The following is a 14646-nucleotide window of genomic DNA, read 5'->3' on the forward strand; positions in this document are numbered from 1 at the left end:
TACCTTTGTACAGATGATTCCTGGCTCTATAGATCCAGCTCGTTTCTCTCCTGAACTCCAGTCCTACATCACCAACTACTTATTAGATATCTTGACTGGATATTCCAGAGGTATCTCAAAATCAGCACATCCAGAACAAAACACATTATCATTCCATTCAGTCCTTTTCCCTTCCAAACTTTCCTTCTATTTTCAAGGATAACAACTGCCTCTCATTCACCCAGGCTTGGTGGACTGGGTAAGAAGAAAAAGTAAAAGACTCAAGGTCTTTAGTGACTTAGGCCCCTTTGAGAAACAAGTCTAAGCTTTGCCAGAATGACTATTACATTCACATGCTGTCCTCCCCATTTGAATATAAGTTCCTCCATGGTAAAGGATATTTTTGCTTGTCTTTGTTCCCCAAGGCTTAGTACAGTGCCTGACACATGGTAAACTTGTTGGTTGATTGAATTGAATATACATTTAGAGTTTTGTCATGAAGCACTCTTCCTGAAATTGGCATAAATACCTCAATTCACAAAATATAAAGTAAATAAAAAACATGCTTTATGTCATTTTTTTCATTTGACAAATGTTTATTAAGTGGTTACAACAGAAGAACATGATGCTAAATAGTGATGGATATACAGAAATTAAACACAAATATCACCCTCATAGAACTTGCAACCTAGTAGCAAAACAAACATGTAAGTATAATACATAATATGAAAACTGCTTTAGAAAGGTACAAAGTTCAACATGAGATCTCAAAAAAATGATCACTACCAATTAGGGGAATCAGGGAAAGTTTCATGGAGGAGATGACATTTAAGCTGGACTCCAAAGAATGAGTAAAAATCCAACAAATGAAGAAGGGAAGACGATATTTTTCAGGTACCGTGAACAAAGGCACAGGGGACACATTAGTAGTCTAGTTTGGCAGAAACATAGGTGTATGAAGAAGGGCAACGAGATAAGGCTGGAAAGGCAAGTCATCAGATTGTGAAAGTCCTTGAAGGTCAAAAAAGGGAATTTCAATTTTATTCAGTTGGTAATACTATGTATTTCTCTAATTTGCTGAAATTTCCTTTATTAATTGGAGATTAGCTTAAATTGTATGAATTTAAATTGAAATTAAAAAAAATAAAATATGGTCTACCTCCTTCTCCAAAACACCATTTTCCTGAAATAGTTCATTAAATGAATGTTAAGAGAGAACACTTTGATTTCTGTTTTTTATATTTTTCCAATAAAATAAGCAGTTCTGGTAATAACAATGATGGAAATATATTAAAAGACAAAGCTGATACTTCTAGGCATCAATTTCCCTGAGGAAGCAAGTGAAACTCTTTTTGGTACCATTTCTAACTCAAACAGTATGTGATAAAGTATACCATTAATATAATAGTGTAAATGAAAAGAACACTACAAAGGTCAGTTCTGAGTAATTATAGCGATTAATCTTTAACCACAGAAACATATGATTAACATTCCACATCCCTGTCATGAGATATATGGGGGAGGACCAGTGCAAAATGTTGCATATGTTGTAGGATGCAATCACTGTATTAATTAGTTTTTCTTGATTTTTTTCTTTATTATAAGAAAGGGTTCCAGCAGGCATCAGAAGGTGATATATCAGCAAATAATGTGATATAAAATTAAAAAGAATCAATAAAGCATTTACAAGGAGAAAACAAAAGCTATATAACTGACTCAATTCTACAAAGCTAACAGCATTTTCCTGCTGTATCTGTAAATAATGAAGCAGCTCTCAATGGTGTTCCCCCCTCTTTCTCATCACTGATTTAGTTGTGATGTTTAAAAAGTTCTTGCATGATAAGATTTTAATTTTCTACTAACAACGTTTGCAATCTTCATTTGCAGTGTAATATGTCAACATATACAAATAACCATAGCAACAAATTTTGCAAGATCTGCTTAGTTGTCAGTTCTCTTTTCCAACTCAAATAATCATGCATATGGTTGGGTGCATATGTATTGTAGCCTCCCAAAATGATGAAATTCCCTGGAGTCCAGAAATTGATTTAGTTGTGTTGGATCTTCAGTACCCAGAACAGCATTTATACACAGTAGATGCTTAATAAAGGTTTGTAGAATTGATTTAGTTTGAATGAGCTATTTTCTTGGATTGCATGTTAAGCTCCTTTGTTCTTCGGAACACATTTTTCCATTCCCTTCTGTAATTTCTGGTAGGTGCAGAAGTGTCTTGTGTTATACACAATACTTTTCTTCATATTTGAAGGTTTTTCTCTTGATGGCTTGCTGAATTTGTTGTTTGACAGCAGAATTGTTCAATCTAACCGTTGGAGTTTGTTTGTAAGGGTTTATTTGGTTTTTCCTTCCCCTAGAACTGATTTGCAGATTATTTTGACTGGTAGTTTGTTTTCTGTTTTCAGAAGTTCTGGGCAGTTTCTTGTATTATCCCTATTTTAAAATGTTTTATTTTTTCAATTACATGTAAAAACAATTTTTAACATTTTTTTTAAATTTTGAGTTCCAAATTTTCTCCCACACTCCCCCCCTTCCCCTTCAAGCAATTTAATGTAGATTATATTGTACTAGTTCTTGAATTGTGGTCAGGTTTTTTTGTTTGTCGTGTTCTTCTGGGAGACCTCTAATCCTCATGCTGTTTCTTTGTACCCTGTATTCAAGGTCAATACATTTTATTTGTAGGGAAAGCATGTCTTCTTTCAGTGTTATTGCCTTTTGATTCCCCCTCTCCCAAGATCATCCTTCACTTCCATGTATTTGCATTCCCAGTTATTCTTTCTTTTGTTTCTTTGGTGGAATTTGTCCCCATAGACTCAAATTTTTTAATTATTTCTGCTGTGTAGACCATAAATTTTGCTTTTATGATTATTATTTCTCTTTTAAACTATCAAGAAATAACTTGATGTAGTTCTAAACTTTCTTGGAAATCCATAAGATGCTCTGTCTCATCATCTGTTGATTAAATTTTCTTTAATTTGCATTATGCATTAGTAGATATCTCAACTCTTTACCAGATCTGTACGTCATATTTCTTTTTTGTTATTCATTTCTTCCCTATAAGTTTATCTGCATATGTTCAAAGTCTTTAATATATTTTTCTTCTTCCTGAGCATTCTCTCACTCTCTTCCCCCCTCTCTCTCCCTCTCACACACACACATACATTCATATTCATATATTAATTTTCTTTCTTATTTCTATTCTTTTTAAAATTTTTATTTATTTTTAGTTTTCAACATTCACTTCCATAAGATTTTGAGTTTTAAATGTTCTCCCTTTTCCTTCTCCCCTCCCTCCTCCAAATGGCATGCAATGTGGTATAGGCTCTACATATACATTCATATTAAACATAATTTCATATTAGTCATGATGTAAAAAAGAATTAGAACCAACGGGAGGAAACATGAGAAAGAAGAAACAAAACAACAAAAAAAGAGAGCAAATAGTACTCTTTCATCTGCATTCAGACTGCATAGTTCTTTCTCTGGATGTGAATAGCATTTTCCATCAGGAGTCTTTTGGAGCTGTCTTTGAATTTTGCATTATTGAGAAGTGCTAAGTCTACAAAAGTCAGTCATTGCACAATACGGCTGTTACTGTGCACAATGTTCTCCTGGTTGTGCTCCCCTAGCTCAGCATCAGTTCATCAGTCTTTCCAGGTTTTTCTGAAACCCACCTGCTCACCGTTTCTTTTAGCACAATGGTGTTCCATTACATTCATAGACCACAGCTTGTTCAGTCATTTCCCATCGATGGGCATCCCCTCAATTTCCAATTTTTTGTCACCACAAAAAGAGCTGCTATAAATACTTTTGTATATGTGGGTCTTATTTTTGTTCTTTATCCCCATATTGCTCATTTCCTGATTCCTTCCTCTTTTAGTGGGGTTTTCCTGAGGGCTGACCTCAAAACCATCTCAGTCTCCTATTAATCTAGGCAATTTACAGTTCATCAGCCCAGTTTTTTGCCCTAAGTGATTTCTTGGGGACAAGTCTGGCCCAAGCTGGATGCTGGATTCTTTACCTCAGGCCTGGTAGAGCATCCTGCCCCAGGTCCCCTCTTTTCCTCAGTTCTCTTGCTAAGTTAGGTTGTAGCACAGAGCACTTACTACACTGTACTGTTATAGCTGGATCAAGTTTCTATCTTCTGAATTTCTGGCAGGATAGAGAGGTAAGAGCAGGATAGAGCCCATGAGTGGGACTGTGCAGACTTGCTGCTGGAGTAGCATAGCAGGGGTACAGGAAGGGTGCTGAGTGAGCATATTAAAAGCTAATGAGTAGCCTTCTTTGCTTTTTTCAATGAATTATTACATCATTTGGGTTCTCAGTATCCCAGATCATGGAGACCACTGAAACTGTTTCATTTCTTGGACATTATTCCTATTTTGGAGAGGTCTGAAAAGACATAAAGACTGGAGAAAATGTCTAGTCCTCCATCTTATTAATCACATGACCTAGAATTTTAAAGAGGTATTTAAAAAATATTTTGTTTTTTATCTGCCAAGACTTGTCTTCTTATTCTCCCATCCCAACTTTCCCACCCCACCCCTCCTGAGATCAGGAGAAAAATAGGATCCATTACAAATATGCATAATTAAAGCAAATATCCAAACCGGCCATGTCCAAAGGAAATGTTATTCTACATTCTAAGTTCTTTACCTCTCTATTAAGAGGTGGCTAACACATTTCATCTCTAATCCTCTGGTCATTATGCTAATAAGAGTTCAGCACAATATTGTATTCTATCCTATTTATGTACCATAACTTGTTAAGCCATTCTGTGATTTATGGGTATTCCCTTTGGTTCTCATCCTTTGCTACCTCAAAAGGAGCTATAAACATTTTTTTATATCCTTAGAGTTTGTCTTGCTTAGGATTCATTCCTCCCTTTAATCTCTCCTCCCTCTAGTTCCCTCTCTCCCTTCTCCCCTTTCACTTATTTTCCTGTTAAATGAAACGAGCAGAATACACACAATTAAGTATGTATGTATTTTTTCTTCTTTTGATCTGTTCTGAGATTCAAGTGTCAGCTGCTTCCTCATGCCCTTTTCCTTGTTTATATAGATATCTATTTGTACATGCCAATTATGTGAGATCATTTTCCTTAATCTTCCTTTCCTTTCTCCTCTAGTGTATTCTTCTTCCCTTTTCTTTCCATTCTTAAGATCAAGATATTACAGACTCACCCCCAAGTCTTGTCTAATTGTATTTCCTCTATGAACCCTGATGATAAGATTTAAAGGGGACATATGTATCATCACCCCATATTTGAATGTAAACAGTTTATCCTTGTTCAGTACTTTTATCACTGTTCATTCATGTTTGCCTTTTTATACTTCACTTCTGTGTTTGAATTTCAAAGTTTCTCCACAGCTCTGGTCTTTTCATAGGGAATGTGTGGAAGTTCTCTATTTCATTAAAAAACCCATTTTCCCCCTGTAGGATTATACTCAGCTTTGCTAAGTAAGTTATTCTTGGTGGTTTAACATTTAGCATGATCTCAAATAAAAGTATAGACAGCATGTTTATCAAATCTTTCTTTTTTTAATAAATTTATTTGTTTTCACTTTTCTACAATTACTTCCATATATCTTAGATTTTTTTCCCCTCCCTCCTCTACTATTCTCCCTCCCTTCCTTCTCCCTCCCCAAGATGGCATGCAGTCTTATATAGGTTCTACACATACATTCTTATTAAATACATTTTCACCTTAGTCATGTTGCACAGAAGAATTAAAATGAATGGGAGAAACCATGAAAACAAAATAAAATAAAATAAAACATAACACAAGAGAAAATGGTCTGCTTCATTCTGCAATCCAATTCCACAGTTTTTTCTCTGCATGTGGAAGGCATTTTGCCTCAAGAGTCCATTGGGAAATTTTTTAGGTCCTTGCATTGCTGTGAAGGACTAAATCTATTAGAAAAATTTCTCACACACTGTAGCTGTTGCTGTGTACAAAGTTCTCCTAGTTCCACTCCTTTCACTCAGCATCAGTTCAATATAGGTCCTTCCAGGTCTCTCTGAAGTCTTCCTGTTCATCATTTCTTATAGCACAATAGCATTCCATCACATTCATATGCCATAACTTATTCAGCCATTCCCCAATTGATGAGTACCCCCTTGATTTCCAGTTTTTGGCCACCACAAAGAAAGCTGCTATAAATATTTTTGTGTATGTGATACCCTTCCCATTTTTATGATCTCCTTGGGATACAGTCCTAGAAGGGATATTGCTGGGTCAAAGAGTATGCATATTTTTGTAGCCCTTTGGGCATTGTTCCAAACTGCCCTCCAGAATGATTGGATCAGTGCACAGCTCCACCAACAAAGAATCAGTGTTCCAACTCTCCCACATCTTCTCCAACATTGATCATCTTCCTGTTTTGTCATGTTAGCCAATCTGACAGGTGTGATGTGGTATATCAGAGTTATTTTGATTTGCATCTCTCTAATCAATAGTGATTTAGATGCTTATCAAATCTTAAGGTGACAGAAATGTGACATTCATTTTTTATAAGATTCTGAGTTCCAAATTTTTCTTTCTACCCTGCTCCCTCCTCAAGACAGCAAACAATCTGATATAGATTATACATGTACAATTATGTCAAAAGTGTTTCCGTTATGAATGAAGAAACAGAGGGAAAAACCCTCTGGATGTGGATTGCATTTTTCATCATTAGTCTTTAGGAACTGTCTTGGATCACTGTATTGCTGAGAAGAGATAAGTCTACCATGACTGATCACTGCACAATGTGGCTGTTACCGTGTACAATGTTCTCCTGGTTCATTCTGCATCAGTTCATGTAAATCTTTCCAGGTTTTGATGATACAAATCTAAAAGGGACAGCAAACACAGCGATGACAGTCAGATCCAAACTGACCTTGACAGGTTGAAACAACGGACTTAATCAAATAAAACTAGATTTGATAGGGACAAATATACAGTCCTGCTCTTTAGTTTAAAAAATCAACTTCACAAGCAAATTTTTTTTAAAAAAAACTTCACACATAAAAGAAGCTGTGGCTAGATAGCGATTCATCTGGAAAAGATTTGAAGGTTTTTAGTGGACTAGAGGCAACAGTGGAGAGTGACTGCCCATGAAGCAAATGTGACCTTAGCAAGTCCTGTATAATAATTATTGCATATTGTATTATTATGTGTTATTGTGATATTAGCAGGACAAAGGTGATAGCCCACTGTACTCTGCCATGTTCAAACCCTTAATAAGCTAGAAACCAATCATAGAAAGGCAATCATTATGGTGATGGGCCCTAAGATCATGCCACATGAAGTTTGAGTGAAAAAACTAGGGATGTTTGACTTGGAGAAATGAAGATCTAAGCCAGGGATTTTAACCTGGGATCCACAAAGACATCTGAAGTTAAATCTCAAAAAGTCCTTGAACTTGGATGGAGGTAAGGGGTGAGCATATCATTATATTCTCTAACCTCTAACTGAAATTTAGTATTTTTCCATTATTTCAAAATGTAATTTTGAGGAGAGATCCATGGGATTTACCAGATTGCCAAAGGGGTCCAAGACACACACACACACACACACACACACACACACACACACACACATACACACACACACAAATGTTAAGAAGCCCTGACCAGGTTGGGCATGAAAGCTGTTTTCAGATATTGGCCCTAGAAGCCAGGAGGATCAACCTCCCAATAGAGGACACACACAGCACAGAGACTCCAGTTGTGTTATATGAATGCCTAATTCAACATCAACCTGAGTTGAATAAAAAATCTAATCAATCTTTTGTATAGAAGACAATCAAAATAAGATATATATTTAGTTCCCCAAATAAAGTAAAGAAAGCTAGGAACTAGATCCATGGAATGAGTCTATAAGAATCAAATTAAGAATGCTTTTGTTTAGGGTTGACTGAACTAAGTAGGAATGTCTTTTTCTTAACCAAATGAAGAGGAGTACCTTTTGTTTACAATAGATCACCCTCAAAGAGGGGTTGTTAGAGTAGTTTCATTCAGGGAAAGGAAATCTAAACTCTAACTGAAAATGTATTTATCAGTGTTGACAAATTTCCTCACTTTTGGTTTTGGCATTATTATAAAATATAAATTGGACATTACTTGAGGAGGGTGGTCTTTTCTGAATTAGTGGGACAAACTCTACCACTCAAAAACCCTCTCACAGCAGAATGTTTGTACATTAATAAGAGTTTTTCTCTGGCAGATTTGTCTAAAATAAAAGAAGAGATTTTGTTTTTCTTTCACATAGTAATTAAAACAATTCAAAAGTGGAATAAGATTCCTTGAGATGTTGAAGATGTCAAGCAAAAGCTAAATGGTGATATCATAGGAGGGAATTCTTTGTCAAGTATGGAGTGTACTAGATGATCTCAGAGGCGCTCCTACTTTGCAGCTGGTGTTTCTGAGAGGGTCAGATCAAATGAGGAGAGAGAGAGAGAGAGAGAGAGAGAGACAGAGAGAGACAGAGAGACAGAGAGACAGAGACAGACAGACAGAGACAGAGAGACAGAGAGAGACAGAGAGACAGACAGACAGAGACAGACAGACAGACAGAGACAGAGACAGAGAGACAGAGAGAGACAGAGAGAGACAGAGAGAGAAAATCTGCCAGGTATTACACTAAGTGTACTGGATAGAAATACTGTTATTCCTTCTACATCATGGGGATTAGGGGCATGGTGCCTCTGTGATCTGGAAAGTCTGTATAAAAATTTTTGGCCCTCCCTTCATACCTGAGAAGTCTGCATTTTTTTCTTTTTCTTTTATGGGGTGTTTAGAGTACCTTATTGTAAAATTTGGGTTAAGCATTTGGTCATAGGCTCTTGTTGCCGGCTGGTCTTCATGGGTTGTCTGCACCTTCTGGAAAACTCTCCCCAAATTCCCATTTAATTTCTTATGCTGACCTGAGACCTGTAATGGGGAAAGTGGCAATGTGGAAAGGATAGCTGTACAAGCAAAGACAATCTCTAACTTTAAGGAGCTTACATTCTAGTGGGGAGGGATAGCAAGGAAATGGGGAGTATAAAAAGCATTTAGCACAGGGTCTGGCACGCAGTAAGCAAGTAATAAAGTGCTTGTTGACTTGGAGAGTGGAAGAATTTGGGGCAAGGTCTTAGAAAGTGAAGCACAGACATGATGATGATGATGATGATAAATTATGATGATAAAAATAATAGCTAGCATTTACTTAGTATATGCTATACCATTTCATTCTCACAACAACCCTCCCAGCAACCAACAGGTGCTATCATACCCATTTTACAGATGTAGAACCTGAGGCTGATAGAAGTTAAATGACTTTCCAGCATCTAGGAAGGGTCGGAGGAAGGATTTGAATTCAGGTCGTCCTGACTCCCAGTTCAAACTTGCATGAATCACTGGGAGTCAGATGAGCACGGTGGGAGCCCCTCCCCATTAAATGGTAGTTGTCTTCTGGTTCTAAAACTCCATGATGCCATTATTATTTTTATTATATATTATTATCTAATCTCTACAAGCAGATGTAAGTCTACAGCGAGTACGGTACAGAAATACATTAGTATAAGAAAGCAGCCATAAAACACAACTGCTGAAGCCGACCTTGCTGTGACAGACAAAGCATACATCAGCAGTGCACATTTTCACTAAACGACTCACAATTTAGCATCTCTGGTGGAAAAACAAAAGTTGAAAGGGCCTCAGTGAGTGGCGAAAGGCACCAAAGTCCAGAGGCTGGCGAAGATCCAAGGCCAAGGGTTTAACAGTGTCAGAGTCACAAAGATGCAAGAAGAGGCAGTGGTGGGAATTATTCAGTTTTGGTTAAGGTAGCATTAGACACTTTCTCCAGTTCTGGTTTTACTCCAATCAACAAGGAGAAAGTAAAAACAAAACCCTTTTTTAAAGCAATTTTAAACTCATATTTAATCACGAGAATGCTCGAATACAGTGTTGGGACGTTTTCTTGGGTCAGGAGCACACTCCTTGGGTGGTGGAAAGCACTCGGTTGACCAGTACACTCGAGGTGTGTATTAATGGCCTTAGTACAATGAGGTATCTTAATGCTGTATTTACTGAAGCACTTAATCTGCTCCTCAGAGGTGAAGAGATCAAGTGTGCTCCTGTTAAATCACAGCGGCCCAGAGAAGACAGCAGAATGGCTGCTGCCTTCTGGAGTCCTCAGAGTCACCCGGGGGCATGTTGATAACCTCAGAATGTCAAAGTTATAATTTGTCACCAGGCATTCTGACTTAGAACATAAGGCATCTCGTCAATGCCTGTCAATCCACACCCAGAAAAGAAAGCAATCCAGTGTGGGACAGAGGCTTTTATTTAACAAGCTGGCCATAAACCTGTCAGGGGGCTGTTTTTTCTTTACTTCCCCTCTTTCACCACCTCCCCAAACAAATCCTGCCCAACATGCAGGGTCCAGCAGACTTGATTTGCGAGCTCGAAGGAATCATTGAAGACAAGTGATAGAGGATCGTCTACCATTTCTATCTTGGATGAGGTACCATTTTGGAGTTTCAAGTTATGCCGAATTCCTTCTGACCATTTCAAAATACCCACAGATTCTATCCATTTCAACAAACATGGCCATCAGAAGCAACATAGACACACTGGGCAAGCAAAGAGAAAAAATTATACAGGCCTTGCCCCAGGGGAACTTACAATATGCTATATAGCAAAGAGTCCAAAGACCTTGGGTTCACCCTTTCAGGGTAGTGTGTAAAGACAGACGGCTGGGCGGGGTGAGAGAAGAATGGTTAAGGAGGAAAGAAAGTGATCACAGACCACAAGATCACAGAACCAAGGATTTAGTGCTAGAATGGAATCCAAATGGAATCTGAAGTTTAGAGAGTTATTCACAGAAATAAAATTACATGTGATAGTTCAGTTTCAACACATTTCCACACATATACATACTGGCATAAACCATAAGCATCTTACTTATTAAAAGCGTTCACAAAAGAAAGGGCCCTGCTTTAGTGGGGAAGCCCGCTTTGCAGTTGACAAAGGATAAGGGGAATGTCACTCAGTGACTTCCAATAATGAAACCCCACATTCTTGCAAAGAACAAAATTACAAGTAACCTAATGGAAAATGGAAAGATACAAGGTGAGAGTAAGCAGATTATCAGCCAGTTTCTAACAATGGTTTGCATAGAAAAAAAAGAAGGGTAATATGGTTTTTATGGAGGGGAGGCAAAGTGGGAGAGACAGATGAATAAAATATTGGTAGTTGAAAAAAATTTTAATTTTAAGGCTATAAAAAAGATGCTTTTCTGAAGGGATTTTCCTCAGTGTCAATTCCCTGTATCAAATAAATCACACATCTGGTTCAAATTTAAAATATTTTTAAGTTATACAAAAGACATTATCGATGATACATATGATCAGAGAAAAGGGGAAACCACACATGTGGAAAAAATAAGAGACAATAATGTAGCCTGAATGAATAAATAAATAATAAATATGTAGTGCTTTAAAGTTTCTAAAGCAATTTGAGTATAATCTGCCATTTAACTCTTACAAAAATCCCATGAAATGGGTTACCATAATTATACCCATTTGTCGGATAAGGAGAATCAGCTTGAGGGTCATGCAAGGTAATGCAACTAGAAGTGTTTGAAACAGAATTGGAACTCACTTCTTAACTTCAAGCCTAGCATTCTATCTCATACCATCTTTCTGCCTATTTAAAGAACCAATTAAGACTTATTGGGGAAAACTTAAGTTGACAGAGTAGGAACAAATGGTCCAGCTCAGCTCTTTCCTGCTACTAAATAATAACCCAATTCCCAACTCCCTTCCTCCCAACCCTCCTCCCACCCCCATGATCTATCCAGATTGATCTGATTGAATCTGGTAGATCTGATTCAGATCCTCAGAGAGATGAAAATGAAGGCAAAAAATCTTAGCTCTAGCTATCCTTTGTTTGTAGGAAACAAAAGAAGGGGATGGAGGGGGGAAGAGGCCTTAGCCAGTTGTGGAAGAAAAAGACCTCAACATAATGAGATAAATAAAAAGTCCTTCCTCTCTCGTCCAGGAAAAAGCCTCAGCTAGGTCCATTCCACCATAGCAGGGCTAAGCTTGGACTTGGTTGTAGATTAACCACCTCTTCATTATCTCTCTACCCCTCCCAAGTAAAAGGCTATGACTATGGCTGATCCTAGGAGAGAGCAACATCAGAGTCCAGGGGAAGGAAAGGGCACAGGCAAAAGAAGGAGCACTAACTTCGTCTGACTCCCAAGGAAAGGTGTTGCCTGAGCAAAGGGAAGACTTCACACCACCACCACCATCCAGTGACGGAAAAGGTTCAAGGACAAAGGAAAGCGTGTTAATTTTGATCTGATTCTCAGACTCAAAAGGACCTAGAACTTACCTCCTGAAGCCTTGTCACCAAAAACGAGTTAATAACAACAATAAAAATGTAGTTTTATTATGTCAGTGATGCCCAAGGCACAAAACCTACAGCTTGTTCACAAGATCAATTAGAATTTCCTAGAAGAAATGACACAGAGGTTTAAAAAGGAGTTTTAAAATTATATCATAAATGAAATGAGAGGGAGCAGAAAGAATTAGAAAAGAAACAAGAGCCTTGTAGCAGTCATCAAAGCAGTCTGGCACTGGCTAAGAAACAGAGTGGTGGATGAGTGAGAGGAAATAGGTACAAAATACATTGTAGTAAATGACCATAGTGATTTAGCGTTTGATAAAACCAAAGATCCAAGCTTTTGTGACAATAACTCATTATTTGGACAAAAACTGTTGGGAAAACTGGAAAACAGTGTGGCAGAAACTAGGTATAGACCAACATCTCACACAATAAACCAAGATAAGGTCAAAATGGATACATGATTTATACATAAAGGGTGATACCCTTAGCAAATCAGTGGAAGAGGGAAGAAAAAAGGAAAGCAGTTACACAATAACTTTATCATATATCTAAAAGGGATGTGTGTTCGTCCTTTGTTGCCAAAGAAGACCATGCCATCAGAGAAATGCTGACATGACTTGCACTTGACTTTATTTTGAGTGAGGGAGGGCTATGCAGGTCACCAGTCTCATTTCTCCTCCAGAGTCATCTGAATGCAGTGACCAGACATTCATCAGGATGACTGGACATGACCCAGGATGAGGCAGTTGGGGTCAAGTGACTTGCCCAAGGTCACACAACTAATGAGTGTCAAGTATCTGAGGCAAAATTTGAACTCAGGTCCTCCTGACTCCTGCACTGGTGCTTTACCCACTGCACCACCTAGCTGCCCTATTTAAAAGGGATAAGATACTAAGAAATAGGAATATAAATCATATACTTACAAAGACTTGGGTGAACTGATGCCATGAAATGAACAGAACCAGAAGAACAATTTATACTTTAACACCAGTGTGAAAAAAACAAAAATTCAACTACATGATCAACTATAATTCCCGAGACAGGTCTGTAATGAGATTTTCTTTCATTCTCAGTTAGACATGGTGGGGTAGTAGGGAGAGAGCACATATTTTTGTTCATTGAAAGAAACTAATTTAAAGGGGGAAAGAACTATGTAAGAAGTGAGCAGACTGCCTCCAATTCAGGCAGTCATCTTGACCACAAATGAGGGTCAGATAATCTCTAAGATTTTTTTTCAATGCAATGTGTTATGATCCTGTGAATCTGAAATTATACTACCATTTTTTGCTTCATGTGGTCACCTGTAGGGACCACAATTGGGATTTCACTGGTACAGGAAACTCTGTTGATTCATTCAGGTCAGAATCTTTTCTGCAACTTCTGGTCTTAGAGGGCACTGAAAAATAACTTGTTCCCAAGTCATATAGTCAGGAAGTTTCAGAGGCAGGTCTTGAACCCAGTCTGGTGTTCCTGTCTCTAAGGCTGCTATGCTGCTTCAAGCATGTATAAAAACAAAATGGCCATATGGAGAAGAAAAAAATACACATACAGAATCCATACTAATGGGGTATCTAAAATTCTTACAGAGAACACTGATAGTTGAACAATGGGGAAGAGAAGAGACTATCCAACTATCTCTCTAGTAAGTCTAAGTTGGAAGAGAGGGGGATCAAAGCTATCTATAGTTGTCCTAGAAACTATTAAACTATTACATTCTGTAAGTGGATAGAATTCAATTCTATTCAGCAAGAATTTATTAAGCACCTACTATGTGCCAGTCATGGTACTGTAGTGGTGACACAAAGGTAAAATGAGCCTATCCCTGCCAAGAGAAGTTTACATTCTTCTATCAAAGTGCTGAAAGTTATAAACAAACATATCCTGTTTCATCTTTGTTCACAGAAAACAAAACAGAAATTGGAAAGTAAGTTATATAAGCAAAAAAAGAAAGAAAAGGGCAAAGAACATCAACAAAATATTTTAAAAGATTTAAAAAGATTATTGGAACAAAACTGGACGGAAAAGGCACAAAATATCCTGGTCTGTGAATCACCAGAACTGAGATTCCCTGAGAAAGATAAGATGGGTACGTTGGACCATTCCCTGCAACTCTGAGTGGATCATAAAGGAATAACAAGATGTTATATCTCAAGTCTTAGTGGACCCAAGAAATCTTTTTCCCGATAGTTTGACAGTCCTTGTTTGGAACTTCTCAAGATTTGAATAAACAGCGTCTGACACACAGTAAATGCTTAATGAATGCTCACTGAT

General features: G+C 37.6%; 1 protein-coding gene across 4 annotated transcripts in view; it reads right to left on the reverse strand.

The window, feature by feature from the left end:
• ANAPC10 (anaphase promoting complex subunit 10) overlaps positions 1-14646 on the reverse strand; it is a 196311-nt gene that overhangs the window by 24881 nt on the left and 156784 nt on the right. The window contains exons 5-6 of one of the 4 annotated variants that reach the window (XM_072621167.1): positions 8783-8910; positions 4984-6828 (exon numbers count right to left, since the gene is read on the reverse strand). The exons of 2 other annotated variants lie outside the window; for them this stretch is intronic. In XM_072621167.1, the coding sequence (XP_072477268.1) occupies positions 6789-6828; positions 8783-8910 (168 nt within the window). In that variant the 3' untranslated portion in view covers positions 4984-6788. Of the gene's footprint in view, positions 1-4983; positions 6829-8782; positions 8911-14646 lie in introns of those variants that run through there. One more of the 4 variants, XM_072621168.1, reaches the window with a different exon arrangement.

This window comes from Notamacropus eugenii, chromosome 6 (assembly GCF_028372415.1).
Source record: "Notamacropus eugenii isolate mMacEug1 chromosome 6, mMacEug1.pri_v2, whole genome shotgun sequence".
Lineage (NCBI taxonomy): Eukaryota > Metazoa > Chordata > Mammalia > Diprotodontia > Macropodidae > Notamacropus > Notamacropus eugenii.